We start from the raw sequence: 20,000 nt of genomic DNA on the forward strand, positions 1-20,000 counted from the left end.
TGGAAGTGTTATGCAATTGAAATGTTTGATATTGAAATTGTTTGTTAGGAGATTAAATGTAATTTTAGCTTCCAAATGAGAGAATTGGGTTTTCATAAGTAAAGTGCCCTGCTTGATCAGTGGCCCACCCCTGTGAAGAGACAGGGGTTATAAACGATGAAACACATCCTTCCCCCTCTCCACTATATAAGCCTTTGACGAAAAGATAACCACGTGGTTCCAGTACGTGAGGTCTGCAGCCTCTACGTTAGAAGGACACACGTCAAGTACAGAACTAAGCCAACCTCGGCGTGAGCTTTGGTGGCGAATGGTATGAACTTTGAGCTTATTCACTACAGAAGTGATACTTCCTAGCCGTTGAGTTAGCAGCGGCCGCTGTAGACGGGGGCTAGGAAAGGACGGACGACGGATCCAGTCTAACAGACGGATGAAAATACCACCACGTATCCAATTTACCACCAGAGACATTCTTCCGAGGACAGGAAGATCTGTTGGCCAACCCGGCCAGCATCTACGACCAATATACCGAAGCGCAGCTCAGAGTAAATATTTATTGCATTTTCCTTTTCCAAATGGGCGGTAATTTAGTAATGCATAAGATAATGTATTTACGTTAGCATAGCTGCTGTTTCTTTGTTCCTAAGTCTTCCCGCTCTTTCATTCAAGCCCAACCCCCTTTCCTTTGTGTAACCAGCTTTCATACAGGTTCCATCTACCAGGGATGTTTTCTGTATGACATCATTTGTATTCTGTGTATATGTAATTCTGTGTGATTAGTTTAGGTATTTAGTAAATAAATAATTAAACCCAATTTGGTATTGCTGATTCAACTTGTTAGCCAGGGTTCGTTAAGATAGCCAACAATTTACAACTTTCATTATGAGACTGAAAATAAGATAAGGGTTAATTACATTTACATGATTAGCTTAATCAGGTAATATTAATTACAGAGAAAGGATTTTATAGGTTAGCATGTCATATCACTTAATCCGGCATAGCCAAAGACACGACATATGGTGCCCCTGTGAGGAATCTAAAATAGGATGACGCTTTAATTTTGATTCAGCCTATATAAAATTGAAAAGCAGATTACATAATATACCAAGTTTATTATATACATTATGGGAATTGTAGACTGGAATTATTGGTGCGTGTGTGCTCTGGAGAATCGCCTCCGTGTTGTGCTCTGAGGTAGTCAGTGGGGAGCTTAAACTATACAGTTCTGTATGAGGGCTGATAAAGCTATCTGAGAAATAGCGCGTTTGGCCAAACGCTGGGCTATTTCTGCCTCGCGCGTTTCAGACGCGTGTTGGCTAGGTCATTATTAATTTCTCGAGCGAGGACAAAGAGCCAGCCAATTGAAATTTAGGAGAGATTAGCTTGACCAGCGATAAGTATCTCTCTGTCTCTCTCGCGTTTCGATGCGAGTAGACCACGGTGCATTTCGTTGTTTGCCGCGAGTTCCGGTTAAAACATCATCAAATATCGCCGAAAAGGGTTTGAACATAATACGTTATAAGTAAAACCTTTCCCTTGCCAAGGGAATCCTATGTTGAGCATTTTTCAGGCATAAAGTAGCATTAGCTTGCTCGAGATGCTAAGCTAACAAAAGGGAAAACAGCCATTTTGTTTTTTGCCACATTGTAATTCATCCGACTTGCGGAACGAAAGTCCCGCCCTGGGTACTTCCGTTTGATTTCAGCGTGTGCCAGCAGGGACCTCTGAAGAGTCACCAGTACTTTCCTTCAAGAAGAATTAGTCAGGTGACACTCAAGTCGTTACTCGTGATATCCAGACGGATATCGATGTCTTATTCAATTGAACTAATAAGTGAAATTGCCAGATTTACATTCTCACGTGGATCTTTTAAATAATATCCAAATTGATGAGTTTTCTAAATGAGACATTGTAAACTTTTTTCCACATTAACCTAGATGAATAAACCTCTCAGGTTGATTAAAGTTTAAATCCCAAATAGCCTATACAGGTTTGATTTATCATTAAAATTGATCAATCAGTAAAATTTGGTTTTTGCAAAACCCATTCAGTAATCCAGTACTGACAGAAGTCCCGCCCCCGCGGGAATCCCATGTGGCTTCGGCCCAAGGAAGAAGTGCACCATAGTGGGCGGTGTTCCCAACATTTGAACTACTGTTTACACTTATGATATCCAATCAATGGAGATTGTATGGATTATCATCTCATTCAATTTAATAAGTTAAATTGTTGAACATACCTTAATGTTCTTGCAATCAAATGAGACACTTTTAAACTTCCCATATTAACCTGGATGAAGCAACCTCTCAGGTTAATTCAAGTTTAATACCCAGATAGCCTACCCAGGTATGATTAATCATTGGCATTGATTAATTAATTCAATTTGCTTTTGCAAATTCATTCACGTCCAACTTCCACATTACTGGTACAGTACTGATGGTTCATCAACATCTATGAATAGATTAAACTTGTCTTTGCAGCTTCCAATGAATTCCAAACCCAAACATTGAAAAAAAAAATAGGAAAGTTTTTCCTCTAAATTTTTCTAATAATGTGCAAGCTACCAAAGGAGGTGGTCACCACTCCTCTGCTAATTAGTGAACCTCCACCCATAAAAGGGTTGATCTCTGACCTCAGCAGCGATAACAACCCTAATTATGCCATTAGTGAAAAAACAGCCGAAATTGCGAACGCTCTCCAAAATCAACCATCAAACACAGGCTTTGTGACGGTTCTCTCCACTTTAGCACTTATGTATCGCCATCAAAGGTTGGCATTGGTCCAATACCACAGTGCACAGCTGAAGCACGTGCAAGACATGGCTAACATGAGGGCACAGGTGGAGAGAACTGAGCAACTATTGACAAAAGCATGAAATGAAAACATTCTGCTAGTTGAGGAACTGAATAAATCGGTAGGACAACTGGACCCCTTGAATACCAGTACCAATACCACAGTCAGTCCAGCAACACTCAGTAAGAGGATTAGTAACCTCACAAGTTAAATTGCTATTGATAATAGCGACATAGGAGTCACTCAGAGTGCAACACGGGGAAGGGAATCTCCATTGCACTCTTCCAATGGCACATGCCACTAATAAATACAACCCATTGACCTGAAAATTACCTGACTACATCAGACTCATTCTGAACAAGTTGTAATCTGCCAGGATACCTGGTTTTCTTCCCTTGAAATGCGCGATTGTGTAAGCATAAACGCACATGCACAACGGAACATCCAATTAGGATTTATGCTAGGATTACTTAAGGGTCCAAGCAAAATACCAGCCTTAGTAAAGTTGAACATTTACTTCTAGGCCTTTGACTCTACAGCACTCACCAGTTTTCTAACCAGAAGTCCGCAGGTCATCCCTGTAGACTGCCCAAAACTAGTGCCTTACAGCTGTAGACTTATCATATAGTTGTCAACTTAGGATAGTACCCTAAGCGCCACCCCGCAAATTAGGAAAGCCCTAAATATGACATTAGACAATGCCATGATAGGGTCATTTTGCCAAGACCATGGACGTAGATAGAATACAGTCCAATTAGATGATTAAGGTGGCATAACTATATTTTGTTTTGTTTATGCTTTCATTCATTTTGTTTCATTTTCTTCGGCACATAGAAAGTGATAAAGCCATAAACAACTCCCCCATACAACCATCAGTTAGTGCCACAACGCCGCTCATTTGGGAGGAAATGTAATGATATATTTCATGAGTGTGTGTGCGTTGTTAACGTCTGCCTAAGTTACTGCCCAGATATTCCAGTCTGGACGACCAGACGACGGGTCCGGAACGGCGATCCCAATCCGGACATCCGCTGCCGAGCCATGGAACGGACTTCTTCATTTGCAGAGACCCTACCCGGGTCGACCACCAGAGGGGGGACTGCAATAGCAACCACCAACTGGACATCTGCTGCCCAGCCTTGGAGCGGACTTCTTCATTTGCAGACACCCTACCCGGGTCGACCGCCAGATGGGGACCACAACGATGATCCACAACCAGGACAACCCACGTTCATTTTTATGTTGGTTTACAACATGCAGTTTAACCTGTTAGGGCTAGGGGGCAGTATTGACACGGCTGGATAAAAAACATACCCGATTTAATCTGGTTACCACTCCTACCCAGTAACTAGAATATGCATATACTTATTACATATGGATAGAAAACACCCTAAATTTTCTAAAACTGTTTGAATGGTGTCTGTGAGTATACAGAACTCAAATGGCAGGTCAAAACCTGAGAGATTCCTTTACAGGAAGTGGCCTGTCTGACCATTTCTTGAACTTCTTTTCCATCTCTATCATTTACTAAGGATCTCTGCTCTAACGTGACACTTCCCACGTCGTCCATAGGCGCTCAGAGCCCGGGAAAAAACAGAATGTCATCATTCCAGCCCCAGGCTGAAACACATTATCGCCTTTCTCAAGTGGCCGATCAAGGGACACTGGCTTATGCGCGTGACCCCGACCGCCCCCGCCTTTGGGATTTTTTCCTCTGTTTGCCGAAAAGGAGATTCCCTGTCGGAATATTATCGGTTTTCTACGAGAAAAATTTCGTAAAAATGTATTTTAAACAGCGGTTGACATGCTTCGAAGTACGGTAATGGAATATTTAGAATTTTATTGTCACGAATTGCGCCATGCGCGCGACACTTCTTTACTATTTCGGATAGTGTCTGGAAGGCACGAACAAAACGCCGCTATTCGGATATAACGATGGATTATTTTGGACCAAACCAACATTTGTTATTGAAGTAGCAGTCCTGGGTGTGCATTCTGACGAAGACAACAAAAGGTAATCAAACTTTTATAATAGTAAATATGATTATGGTGAGTGCTAAACTTGCCGGGTGTCTAAATAGCGAGCCCGTGATGCCTGGGCTATGTACTTAGAATATTGCAAAATGTGCTTTCACCAAAAAGCTATTTTAAAATCGGACATATCGAGTGCATAGAGGAGGTCTGTATCTATAATTCTTAAAATAATTGTTATGCTTTTTGTGAACGTTTATCGTGAGTAATTTAGTAAAATGTTAGCGAATTCCCCGGAAGTTTGCGGGGGTATGCTAGTTCTGAACGTCACATGCTAATGTAAAAAGCTGGTTTTTGATATAAATATGAACTTGATTGAACAAAACATGCATGTATTGTATAACATAATGTCCTAGGGTTGTCATCTGATGAAGATCATCAAAGGTGAGTGCTGCATTTAGCTGTCTTCTGGGTTTTGGTGACATTATATGCTGGCTTGAAAAATGGGTGTCTGATTATTTCTGGCTTGGTACTCTGCTGACATAATCTAATGTTTTGCTTTCGTTGTAAAGCCTTTTTGAAATCGGACAGTGTGGTTAGATTAACGAGAGTCTTGTCTTTAAATAGCTGTAAAATAGTCATATGTTTGAGAAATTGAAGTAATAGGATTTTTAACGTTTTGAAAATCGCGCCACAGGCTGCCAGTGGCTGTTACGTAGGTGGGACGAATTCGTCCCGCCCAGCCCAGAGAGGCTAAGGGAAAAGGGGGGTGCAACTCAATAGGAAGGTGTTCATAATGTTCAACTCAATAGGAAGGTGTTCAACCCAATAGGAAGGTGTTCAACTCAATAGGAAAGTGTTCAACTCAATAGGAAGGTGTTCAACTCAATAGGAAGGTGTTCAACTCAATAGGAAGGTGTTCAACTCAATAGGAAGGTGTTCTAATGTTCAACCCAATAGGAAGGTGTTCATCTCAATAGGAAGGTGTTCATCTCAATAGGAAGGTATTCAACTCAATAGGAAGATGTTCAACTCAATAGGAAGGTGTTCATAATGCAAGCGTCCCACCTAGCCCATAGAGGTTAATCGCAAGATTGAACCCAACATGGGGGGACTGTCATGACGTTGGCCTGTGGGTAAGGTTTATGACCCCCCCCCATAAATACCTTTCTCCCTTCCCCTCTCTGACCCTACTGAAGGACTTGAATAGCCTGTGTTAAATATAGAGAGTCTGGGAACATCAAACAAATGGGGAAAAGGAACCATATTTTGGTAATAAAACCAGTTGGAAATATGCTTGGGAACGTAATGAGTGTGTATGTCAGTTCGGTTGTCATCTGAGACATTATGACTGATGACAGGACGACATAAACTGTACCTGGGAAAGTATACACCCTCTAGTTATCAGAGTCACATGGAAGTGTTATGCAATTGAAATGTTTGATATTGAAATTGTTTGTTAGGAGATTAAATGTAATTTTAGCTTCCAAATGAGAGAATTGGGTTTTCATAAGTAAAGTGCCCTGCTTGATCAGTGGCCCACCCCTGTGAAGAGACAGGGGTTATAAACGATGAAACACATCCTTCCCCCTCTCCACTATATAAGCCTTTGACGAAAAGATAACCACGTGGTTCCAGTACGTGAGGTCTGCAGCCTCTACGTTAGAAGGACACACGTCAAGTACAGAACTAAGCCAACCTCGGCGTGAGCTTTGGTGGCGAATGGTATGAACTTTGAGCTTATTCACTACAGAAGTGATACTTCCTAGCCGTTGAGTTAGCAGCGGCCGCTGTAGACGGGGGCTAGGAAAGGACGGACGACGGATCCAGTCTAACAGACGGACGAAGATACCACCACGTATCCAATTTACCACCAGAGACATTCTTCCGAGGATAGGAAGATCTGTTGGCCAACCCGGCCAGCATCTACGACCAATATACCGAAGCGCAGCTCAGAGTAAATATTTATTGCATTTTCCTTTTCCAAATGGGCGGTAATTTAGTAATGCATAAGATAATGTATTTACGTTAGCATAGCTGCTGTTTCTTCGTTCCTAAGTCTTCCCGCTCTTTTATTCAAGCCCAACCCCCTTTCCTTTGTGTAACCAGCTTTCATACAGGTTCCGTCTACCAGGGATGTTTTCTGTATGATATCATTTGTATTCTGTATGATTAGTTTAGGTATTTAGTAAATAAATAATTAAACCCAATTTGGTATTGCTGATTCAACTTGTTAGCCAGGGTTCGTGAAGATAGCCAAGAATTTACAACTTTCATTATGAGACTGAAAATAAGATAAGGGTTAATATTGACTGCTACCGATGTAAAGTATTACTAAGTATTTTAAGAGTTTATTCGGAAGATAACGGCTCTATAAACGTTCTTCCGTGGTGCCCCGACTTTCTAGTTAATTACATTTACATGATTAGCTTAATCAGGTAATATTAATTACAGAGAAAAGATTTTATAGGTTAGCATGTCATATCACTTAATCCGGCATAGCCAAAGACACGACAACACTGTACCTGATGGTAACAGCTATGGGTTTACACTGTACCTGATGGTGACAGCTGTACCCGATGGTGACAGCTGTACCCGATGGTGACAGATGTACCCGATGGTGACAGATGTACCCGATGGTGACAGATGTACCCGATGGTAACAGCTGTACCCGATGGTAACAGCTGTACCCGATGGTAACAGCTGTAGCTGATGGTAACAGCTATGGGTTTACACTGTACCTGATGGTGACAGCTATGGGTTTACCCTTTACCCGATGATAACAGCTGTACCCGATGGTAACAGCTGTACCCGATGGTAACAGCTGTACCTGATGGTAACAGCTGTACCTGATGGTTATTACACTGTACCTGATGGAAACAGCTGTACCTGATGGTTATTACACTGTACCTGATGGTAACAGCTGTACCTGATGGTAACAGCTGTACCTGATGGTTATTACACTGTACCTGATGGTACAGCTGTACCTGATGGTTATTACACTGTACCTGATGGTAACAGCTGTACCTGATGGTAACAGCTGTACCTGATGGTTATTACAATGTACCTGATGGTGAAAGCTGTACCTGATGGTAACAGCTGTACCTGATGGTTATTACACTGTACCTGATGGTAACAGCTGTACCCGATGGTAACAGCTGCAGCTGATGGTAACAGCTGTACCTGTTGGTTATAACACTGTACCTGATGGTAACAGCTGTACCTGATGCTAACAGCTGTACCCGATGCTAACAGCTGTACCCGATGCTAACAGCTGTACCCGATGGTAACAGCTGTACCTGATGGTTATAACACTGTACCTGATGATAACAGCTGTACCTGATGGTAACAGCTGTACCCGATGGTAACAGCTATGGGTTTACACTGTACCTGATGGTAACAGCTGTAGCTGATGGTAACAGCTGTAGCTGATGGTTATAACACTGTACCTGATGGTTATTACGCTGTAGCTGATGGTAACAGCTGTACCGGATGGTAACAGCTGTACCCGATGGTAACAGCTGTACCCGATGGTAACAGCTATGGGTTTACACTGTACCCGATGGTAACAGCTATGGGTTTACACTGTACCTGATGGTAACAGCTGTACCTGATGGTAACAGCTATGGGTTTACACTGTACCTGATGGTAACAGCTGTACCTGATGGTAACAGCTATGGGTTTACACTGTACCTGATGGTAACAGCTATGGGTTTACACTGTACCTGATGGTAACAGCTGTACCTGATGGTAACAGCTGTACCTGATGGTTATTACACTGTACCTGATGGTAACAGCTGTACCTGATGGTTATTACACTGTACTTGATGGTTATTACACTGTCCCTGATGGTAACAGCTGTCCCTGATGGTAACAGCTGTCCCTGATGGTAACAGCTGTACCCGATGGTAACAGCTGTACCTGATGGTAACAGCTGTACCTGATGGCTACTACACTGTACCTGATGGTAACAGGAGTGAAGAGCATCATAGTAGTGACATTGTCCAGGAAGGCAGACAAGATGGCTGCTATGAGACACAGGATGATGATCATGGGCCAGACCTTTCCTCTGGACAGCTGGTAGGCCTGGAGGGGGGAGAGGAGACATGTTAAAGATTCACTAAATATTATTACACCGAAAATATCCACTAAATATGATTTAACCTAAAATATTCACTACATGAGGGTGGAGTGAGGATGAGGGTGGAGTGAGGATGAGGGGATGAGGGTAGAGAGAGGATGAGAGTGGAGAGAGGATGAGAGTGGAGAGAGGATGTGACTGGGATAATACCACAGAGCCTGCATACCAATTGGCACCTGCTTCCTGATATAGTGCATTGCGTTTGACCCACTGGGTTCTGGTCAAAAGCAACGCAATATATAGGAAATAGGAAGTCATTTATGACAGGGCTGTGAGACCTCTCTACCTCTCTACCTCCCTCTGATCTCAGACCTCTCTACCTCACCCTGATCTCAGATCTCTCTACCTCACCCTGATCTCAGACCTCTCTACCTCACCCTGATCTCAGACCTCTCTACCTCACCCTGATCTCAGACCTCTCTACCTCTCCCTGATCTCAGACCTCTCTACCTCTCCCTGATCTCAGACCTCTCTACCTCACCCTGATCTCAGACCTCTCTACCTCACCCTGATCTCAGACCTCTCTACCTCTCCCTGATCTCAGACCTCTCTACCTTCCTCTGATCTCAGACCTCTCTACCTTCCTCTGATCTCAGACCTCTATACCTCTCCCTGATCTCAGACCTCTCTACCTCTCCCTGATCTCAGACCTCTCTACCTCTCCCTGATCTCAGACCTCTCTACCTCCTCCTGATCTCAGACCTCTCTACTTCACCCTGATTTCAGACCTCTCTACCTTCCTCTGATCTCAGACCTCTCTACCTTCCCCTGATCTCAGACCTCTCTACCTCTCCCTGATCTCAGACCTCTCTACCTCTCCCTGATCTCAGACCTCTCTACCTCTCCCTGATCTCAGACCTCTCTACCTCCCCCTGATCTCAGACCTCTCTACCTTCCTCTGATCTCAGACCTCTCTACCTTCCTCTGATCTCAGACCTCTCTACCTTCCTCTGATCTCAGACCTCTCTACCTCTCCCTGATCTCAGACCTCTCTACCTCTCCCTGATCTCAGACCTCTCTACCTCTCCCTGATCTCAGACCTCTCTACCTCCCCCTGATCTCAGACCTCTCTACCTTCCTCTGATCTCAGACCTCTCTACCTCCCTCTGATCTCAGACCTCTCTACCTTCCTCTGATCTCAGACCTCTCTTCCTCCCTCTGATCTCAGACCTCTCTACATTTCTTCCTCTTGGGAGCAGTTTCCTGTCTTTTAACATAAGACAAAATATGAATTTCAAGACTTTCCATAGCTGGATGACCCATTCTACATGATTTCTATCTATTTTAGTGTGCCACCGTAACGTGGCTTGTTATGTTTCCATGTGTATTAAATGTTTATGCATTCTAATTGGTTGGTTCAAGTCAGATGTCATTAAGATATAATGTCATTGGCTATGTTTCCAGATAGGGCGGGAGATGGCGAACGTAAATGATTCCCAGTCTGATCATTCTGTGCCGGCGGTATGTCCTGTTTTAACACTGTCACTGTGTACATTAATAACGGGTCTCTAAATATGTACGGTGTCCTGTTAGACACTATGAGCCAGTTTAATAATGCATTTATTTATTAGACACTGCTAAAAGAGAGTACGATTACATCTGTTACACCAGGAAGAATTTTGCATCGTCTAATTTTACTTCACAACGTTATAAGGGGCCTCAGTATCCAACCATACATTATAGAAAAAATCATTTTAACACATCCTGTCTGCCGGTACATTTAGAGTCATTCAGGACAGTGGTTAGACCTACTGGAAGGCAACATTTAGAGTCATTCAGGACAGTGGTTAGACCTACTGGAAGGCAACATTTAGAGTCATTCAGGACAGTGGTTAGACCTACTGGAAGGCAACATTTACAGTCATTCAGGACAGTGGTTAGACTTACTGGAAGGGAACATTTAGAGTCACTCAGGACAGTGATTAGACCTACTGGAAGGCAACATTTAGAGTCATTCAGGACAGTGGTTAGACCTACTGGAAGGTAACATTTAGAGTCATTCAGGACAGTGGTTAGACCTACTGGAAGGTTAGAGTCATTCAGGACAGTGGTTAGACCTACTGGAAGGTAACATTTAGAGTCATTCAGGACAGTGGTTAGACCTACTGGAAGGCAACATTTAGAGTCATTAAGGACAGTGGTTAGACCTACTGGAAGGCAACATTTAGAGTCATTAAGGACAGTGGTTAGACCTACTGGAAGGTAACATTTAGAGTCACTCAGGACAGTGTCACTGTTGACCAACCTTCACAGCACAGTAGTCAAAGAAGCCAGTTGACCAACTCACCTTCACAGCACAGTAGTCAAAGAAGCCAGTCTCTGAGAAGATGGCAACTAGAATCATCTGTAAGGGAAAGAGGAAACCTGTTATAATACAGAGAACTAGAATCATCTGTAATCCTAATACAGAGAACTAGAACATCTGTACTCATAATACAGAGAACTAGAACCACCTGTAATCCTAATACAGAGAACTAGAATCATCTGTAATCCTAATACAGAGAACTAGAACATCTGTACTCATAATACAGAGAACTAGAACCATCTGTAATCATAATACAGAGAACTAGAACCATCTGTAATCCTAATACAGAGAACTAGAACCATCTGTAATCATAATACAGAGAACTAGAACCATATGTAATCCTAATACAGAGAACTAGAACCATTTGTAATCGTTATACAGAGAACTAGAACCATCTTTAATCGTAATACAGAGAACTAGAACCATCTGTAATTGTAATACAGAGAACTAGAACCATCTGTAATCCTAATACAGAGAACTAGAACCATCTGTAATAATAATACAGAGAACTAGAACCATCTGTAATCATAATACAGAGAACTAGAACCATATGTAATCATAATACAGAGAACTAGAACCATCTGTAATCATAATACAGAGAACTAGAACCATCTGTAATCGTAATACAGAGAACTAGAACCATATGTAATCCTAATACAGAGAACTAGAACCATCTTTAATCGTAATACAGAGAACTAGAACATCTTTAATCGTAATACAGAGAACTAGAACCGTCTGTAATCCTAATACAGAGAACTAGAACCATCTGTAATCGTAATACAGAGAACTAGAACCATCTGTAATCATAATACAGAGAACTAGAACCATCTGTAATCGTAATACAGAGAACTAGAACCATATGTAATCCTAATACAGAGAACTAGAACCATCTATAATCATAATACAGAGAACTAGAACCATCTGTAATCATAATACAGAGAACTAGAACCATATGTAATTGTAATACAGAAAACTAGAACCATCTGTAAACCTAATACAGAGAACTAGAATAGGTCTGTAGTATAAAGTAGTGCACTATATAGGTAATAGGGTGCCATTTGAGACTCAGCCAAGGCGTGACTGACTTACCATGCCAAACAGAAGAGCCAGAGTCTCATAGTCGATCCACTCCACCACAGTGCTCAGACTGGGACGCTGTAAGACAGACAGAGAGAAACTAAATGATTCTGCTAGCCAATAGACAGAGGAACTAAATGATACCGCTAGCCAATAGACAGAGGAACTACATGATAGCTAGCCAATAGACAGAGGAACTAAATGATACCGCTAGCCAATAGACAGAGGAACTAAATGATACCGCTAGCCAATAGACAGAGGAACTAAATGATAGCTAGCCAATAGGCAGATGAACTAAATGATAGCTAGCCAATAGACAGAGGAACTAAATGATACCGCTAGCCAATAGACAGAGGAACTAAATGATAGCTAGCCAATAGGCAGATGAACTAAATGATAGCTAGCCAATAGACAGAGGAACTAAATGATACTGCTTGAAAATAGGCAGATGAACTAAATGATAGCTAGCCAATAGACAAAGGAACTAAATGATACTGCTAGCCAATAGACAGAGGAATTAATGATACCAATAGCCAATAGACAGAGGAACTAAATGATAGCTAGCCAATAGACAGAGTAACTAAATGATAACTAGCCAATAGACAGAGGAACTAAATGATACTGCTAGCCAATAGGCAGATGAACTAAATGATAGCTAGCCAATAGACAGAGGAACTAAATGATACCGCTAGCCAATAGACAGAGGAACTAAATGACAGCTAGCCAATAGACAGATTAACTAAATGATAGCTTGCCAATAGACAGAGGAACTAAATGTTACCGCTAGTCAATAGACAGAGGAACTAAATGATACCGCTAGCCAATAGACAGAGGAACTAAATGATAGCTAGCCAATAGACAGAGGAACTAAATGATAGCTAGCCAATAGACAGAGGAACTAAATGATAGCTAGCCAATAGACAGAGGAACTAAATGATACCAATAGCCAATAGACAGAGGAACTAAATGATAGCTAGCCAATAGACAGAGGAACTAAATGATAACTAGCCAATAGACAGAGGAACTAAATGATAGCTAGCCGATAGACAGAGGCACTAAATGCTAGCTAGCCGATAGACAGAGGAACTAAATGCTTTGTCTGTTGATACACAGTATGTATCAGTAGAAAATATACCTCTGTTTACAGTCTGTCACTAACTAGAATATAACATTGATTATTAAGTTAACACAGTGAAAAAGAGGTAGTGAAGTCTTACATCTCCGATCATGGCCAGAGCAGCCAGGGCAGCCAGGGATCCCAACATGGCCGCCAGAGTACGGTGGACAATCTGACAACACAGAGAAAACAGTCAATTTGTTAGTTATCAAGATAATTCAATATCTGCCAACACAAAACAGTCCCCATGATTTAATTTCAGATAAAGTTTCAGAGCGAGCGTAATGTTCATTTCTGATTGTTTATTTCCCTTTTGTTTGTTGTCCATTATTATTGTCTAAGCCCTTTGAATTGAATTGAATTGAATTGCGATAGAGAGAGAGAGAGAGAGAGAGAGAGAGAGAGAGAGAGAGAGAGCAAGAGAGCGAGAGAGAGCGAGAGAGCGAGAGAGCGAGAGAGCGAGAGAGCGAGATAGCGAGAGAGCGAGAGAGCGAGAGAGAGCAAGAGAGAGAGAGCAAGAGAGAGAGCAAGAGAGAGAGAGCAAGAGAGAGAGAGCACGAGAGAGCAAGAGAGAGAGAGCACGAGAGAGCAAGAGAGAGAGAGCACGAGAGAGAGAGAGCACGAGAGAGAGCGAGAGAGAGCGAGAGAGAGCGGGATAGAGAGAGCGAGAGAGAGAGAGAACAAGAGAACAAGAGAGCAAGAGAGAGAGAGAGAGAGAGAGAGAGAGAGAGATCGAGAGGGTGAAAGAAGTGAAGTGGCCCCAGCTCTGGTGCCCAAACACTAGGCATGCCCTTGAGCTGTTGTCAGAGGACAGACTAGACTTCCCCAGCCACATCTTAATTCACACAGGCACAAATGACTTGAGGGCCCAGCAGGAAAGGGTGGCCACAGCACTCAAGGGAGTGATTGAAAAAGCTTCTTCCACTTTCCCCCAACGCACAAGTGGTTATCTCCACCCTGCTACCAAGAAAATACTTTCACCCTGCCACCATACAGCGGGTCAATGCAAGCATTTCCCAGGACTGTGCCCCAAAACCTAACGTCTACCTGGCCCACCACTCCACCTTGGACTTGAACAGCCTTTACGACCAGGTCCACCTCTACAAGGCAGCAATCCCAACTTTTGCCAGGACCCTGAAGGACGTCACCATCAACCGTAGCCCCAGCACCTCACACAGGAGCAACGGGCACCCAGCCCAGACCAGCGAGATACCTTCCCAGACCAGCGAGATACCTTCCCAGACCAGCGAGACCCCCTCCCAGACCAGCGAGACCCCCTCCCAGACCAGCGAGACACCCTCCCAGACCTGCGAAAGCCCCTCCCAGACCAGCGAGACCCCCTCCCAGACCAGCGAGACCCCCTCCCAGACCAGCGAGACACCCTCCCAGACCAGCGAGATACCCTGCGAGACACCCTCCCAGACCAGCGAGACCCCCTCCCAGACCCCATCCCAGACCAGCCAGACCCCCTCCCAGACCAGCGAGACACCCTCCCAGACCAGCGAGATACCCTCCCAGACCTGCGAGACACCCTCCCAGACCAGCGAGATACCCTCCCAGACCAGCGAGACACCCTCCCAGACCAGCGAGATACCCTCCCAGACCTGGGAGACACCCTCCCAGACCAGCGAGATACCCTCCCAGACTTGCGAGACACCCTCCCAGACCAGCGGGACCCCCTCCCAGACCCCCTCCCAGACCAGCGAGACCCCCTCCTGAAGGACCTGCACCGAGAGAACCCACAACAAGAGGACCTACACCCAGACCACAACATCACCATCCACACCAAGGCCAGCTAAAACCACCCCAAACAAACCCTGGCCACACCCCAACCAGCTAAGACCACCCCAAACAAACCCTGGCCACACCCCAACCAGCTAAGACCACCCCAAACAAACCCTGGCCACACCCTATAAAGGCCCTCCCATATCAGACCTATGCCCCTTCTGCCCACCCCATGCCCCCGTCCCTGGGGCAAGGACCTCAACATGACAGCAGGACATATGCCCAGGCTGTGAGCAGAGCAACAGGCCCAACCCCCACTATTACACCTGCCCAAGCCCCATCCTGCAACCTAAGAGGTATGTATCAGATGCTCAACATGCTCTGATCACACCTACTGTGATGGTCCGGGGCCTAAACCATACCAAAACAACACTATGGAACACAAAGCTTTTACTATATCATCCTGGAATATACAAGGTCTGAGGTCATCTGCCTTTGGCCTAAAGAGCAAGGAACCCAGACTTCATCAAAGAAATCAGAAATAAAGACATTGTCATCCTACAAGAAACCTGGTATAGAGGAGATAGACCCACTGGTTACCCTCTAGGTTACAGAGAGCTGGTAGTCCCATCCACCACACTACCAGGTGGGTGGTATAGAGGAGACGGACCCACTGGTTGTCCTCTAGGTTACAGAGAGCTGGTAGTCCCATCCACCACACTACCAGGTGGGTGGTACAGAGGAGACGGACCCACTGGTTGACCTCTAGGTTACAGACAGCTGGTAGTCCCATCCATCAAACGACCAGGTGGGTGGTATAGAGGAGACGGACCCACTAGTTGCCCTCTAGGTTACAGAGAGCTGGTAGTCCCATCCATCAAACTACCAGGTAAGAAACATGGTATAGAGGAGACGGACCCACTGGTTGCCCTCTAGGTTACAGAGAGCTGGTAGTTCCATCCACCAAACTACCAGGTGGGAGGTATAGAGAATACGGACCCACTGGTTGCCCTCTAGGTTACAGAGAGCTGGTAGTTCCATCCACCAAACTACCAGGTGGGTGGTATAGAGGAGACGGACCCACTGGTTGCCCTCCAGGTTACAGAGAGCTGGTAGTCCCATCCACCACACTACCAGGTGGGTGGTATAGAGGAGACGGACCCACTGGTTGCCCTCTAGGTTACAGAGAGCTGGTAGTCCCATCCACCAAACTACCAGGTGGGTGAAATAGAGGAGACGGACCCACCGGTTGCCCTCTAGGTTACAGAGAGCTGGTAGTCCCATCCACCAAACTACCAGGTGGGTGGTATAGAGGAGATGGACCCACTGGTTGCCCTCTAGGTTACAGAGAGCTGGTAGTCCCATCCACCACACTACCAGGTAAGAAACATGGTATAGAGGAGACGGACCCACTGCTTGCCCTCTAGGTTACAGAGAGCTGGTAGTCCCATCCACCAAACTACCAGGTGTGAAACAGGGAAGGGACTCAGGAGGTGTAATGGATATGCTAATTTGGTATAGAGCAGACCTAACCTACTCTATTAAATTCATCAAAACAGAAACATTTTGCATCTGGCTAGAAATTAATAAGGAAATGATCTCAACAGAGAAAAACATCCTCCTGTGTGCTACCTATATCCCCCCACTAGAATCCCCATACTTTAATGAAGACAGCTTCTCCATCCTACCTATATCCCCCCACTAGAATCCCCATACTTTAATGAAGACAGCTTCTCCATCCTACCTATATCCCCCCACTAGAATCCCCATACTTTAATGAAGACAGCTTCTCCATCCTACCTATATCCCCCCACTAGAATCCCCATACTATAATGAAGACAGCTTCTCCATCCTACCTATATCCCCCCACTAGAATCCCCATACTTTAATGAAGACAGCTTCTCCATCCTACCTATATCCCCCCCACTAGAATCCCCATACTTTAATGAAGACAGCTTCTCCATCCTACCTATATCCCCCCACTAGAATCCCCATACTTTAATGAAGACAGCTTCTCCATCCTACCTATATCCCCCCCACTAGAATCCCCATACTTTAATGAAGACAGCTTCGACCTTCCTACCTATATCCCCCCACTAGAATCTCCATACTTTAATGGAGACAGCTTCCTCATCCTACCTATATCCCCCCCCACTAGAATTTCCATACTTAAATGAAGACAGCTTCTCCATCCTACCTATATCCCCCCCACTAGAATCCCCATACTTTAATGAAGACAGCTTCTCCATCCTACCTATATCCCCCCACTAGAATCTCCATACTTTAATGAAGACAGCTTCTCCATCCTACCTATATCCCCCCACTAGAATCCCCATACTTTAATGAAGACAGCTTCTCCATCCTACCTATATCCCCCACTAGAATCCCCATACTTTAACAATGACAGCTTCTCCATCTTAGAGGGAGAGCTCAACCATTTCCATGCCCAGGGACATGTACTAGTCTGTGGTGACCTAAATGCCAGAACTGGACAATAACCTGACACCCTCAGCACACAGGGGGACAAACACCTGCCTGCAGGTGGTAGCATTCCCTCCCCCATATGCCCCCCTAGACACAACTACGACAACATAACCAACAAAAACAGGTCACAACTCCTGCAACTCTGTTGCACGCTGGGTCTCTACATAGTCAATGGTAGGCTTCGAGGGGACTCCTACGGTAGGTACACCTATAGCTCATCTCTTGGCAGTAGTACTGTAGACTACTTTATCACTGACCTCAACCCAGAGTCTCTGAGAGCGTTCACAGTCAGCCCACTGACACCTCTATCAGATCACAGCAAGATCACAGGTCTACTTGAACAGAGCAATACTCAATCATGAAGCATCAAAGCCAAAGGAACTGAATAATATTAAGAAATGCTATAGATTGAAAGAAAGTAGTGTGGAAACCTGCCAACAACAAACCCAAACCCTTCTAGACAATTCCTTGACAAAATGTTTCACTGTAACAGTGAAGGTGTAAACTTGGCAGTAGAAAACCTAAACAGTATATTTTACCTCTCAGCTCCCCTATGAAATATACAAATTTCAATGACAAATGGTTTGATGAAGAATGCAAAACCTAAGAAAGAAATTTAGAAACCTATCCAATCAAAAACATAGAGACCCAGAAAACCTGAGTCTACTCCTTCACTACGGTGAATCACTAAAACAACACAGAAATACACTACGGAAAAAGAAGGAACAGCACGTCAGAAATAAACTCAATGTAATTGAAGAATCCATAGACTCTAACCACTTCTGGGAAAATTGGAAAACACTAAACAAACAACACGAAGAGTTATCTATCCAAAATGGAGATGTATGGATAAACCACTTCTCCAATATTTTTGGCTCTATAACAAAGAACAAGCAGCAAAAACATATACATGATCAAATACAAATCTTAGAATAATCTATTAAAGACTACCAGAACCCACTGGATTCTCCAATTACACTGAATAAACTAAACAACAAAATACAAGCCCTCCATCTGTGGGTATCCTACATTAAATGATAAAATATATAGACCACAAATTCAGATTGGCTATACTTAAACTCTTTAACATCATCCTTGGCTCTGGCATCTTCCCCAATATTTGGAACCAAGGACTGATCACCCCAATCCACAAAAGTGGAGACAAATTTGACCCCAATAACTACCGTGGGATATGAGTCAACAGCAACCTTGGGAAAATCCTCCGCATTATCATTAACAGCAGACTCGTACATTTCCTCAGTGAAAACAATGTATTGAGCAAATGTCAAATTGTCTTTTTACCAAATTACCGTACGACAGACCACGTATTCACCCTGCACATCCTAATTGACAAACAAACAAACAAAGGCAAAGTCTTCTCATGCTTTGTTGATTTCAAAAAGCTTCCGACTCAATTTGGCACGAGGGTCTGCTATACAAATTGATGGAAAGTGGTGTTGGGGGGGGGCAAAACATACATTATAAAATCAATTTACACAAACAAACAACAAGTGTGCAATTAAAAATGGCTAAAAAACACACACATTTCCTTCCACCGGGCCGTGGGGTGAGACAGGGATGCAGCTTAAGCCCCACGCTCTTCAACATATATATCAACGAATTGGCGAGGGCACTAGAACAGTCTGCAGCACCCGGCCTCACCCTACTAGAATCTGAAGTCAAATGTCTGCTGATCTGGTGCTTCTGTCCCCAACCAAGGAGAGCCTACAGCAGCACCTAGATCTTCTGCATGCATTCTGACCTGGGCCCTGACTGTAAACCTCAGTAAGACAAAAAATAATGGTGTTCCAAAAAAGGGCCAGTTCCCAGGACCACGAATACAAATTCCATTTAGACACCGTTGCCCTAGAGCACACAAAACACTATACATACCTCGACCTAAACATCAACGCCACAGGTAACTTCCACAAAGCGACGAACGATCTGAGAGACAAGGCAAGAAGGGCCTTCTATGCCGTCAAAACAAACATAAAATTCAACATCCCAATTAGGATCTGGTTAACAATACTTGAATCAGTTATAGAACCCGTTACCCTTTATGGTTGTGAGGTCTGGAGTCCGCTCAACAACCAAGAATTCACAAAATGGGACAAACACCAAATTGAGACTCTGCATGCAGAATTCTGCCAAAATATCCTCAGTGTACAACGTAAAACACCAAATTATGCATGCAGAGCAGAATTAGACCGATACCCGCAAATTGTCAAAATCCAGAAAAGAGACGTTAAATTCTACAACCACCTAAAAGGAAGCAATTCCCAAACCTTCCCTAACAAATCCATCACCTACAGCGAAATGAACCTAGAGAAGAGTCCCCTAAGCAAGCTGGTCCTGGGGCTCTGTTTACAAACACAAACAGACCCCACAGA

At 43.9% G+C, this 20,000-nt stretch overlaps 1 protein-coding gene across 1 annotated transcript in view; it reads right to left on the minus strand.

The window, feature by feature from the left end:
- oca2 (oculocutaneous albinism II) overlaps positions 1-20,000 on the minus strand; it is a 321,027-nt gene that overhangs the window by 220,767 nt on the left and 80,260 nt on the right. Inside the window, exons 10-13 of the mRNA XM_045687206.1 lie at positions 13,502-13,573; positions 12,297-12,362; positions 11,190-11,246; positions 8,723-8,847 (exon numbers count right to left, since the gene is read on the minus strand). Of these exons, the coding sequence (XP_045543162.1) occupies positions 8,723-8,847; positions 11,190-11,246; positions 12,297-12,362; positions 13,502-13,573 (320 nt within the window). The remainder of the gene's footprint in view (positions 1-8,722; positions 8,848-11,189; positions 11,247-12,296; positions 12,363-13,501; positions 13,574-20,000) is intronic.

This window comes from Salmo salar, chromosome ssa10 (assembly GCF_905237065.1).
Source record: "Salmo salar chromosome ssa10, Ssal_v3.1, whole genome shotgun sequence".
Classification (NCBI taxonomy): domain Eukaryota; kingdom Metazoa; phylum Chordata; class Actinopteri; order Salmoniformes; family Salmonidae; genus Salmo; species Salmo salar.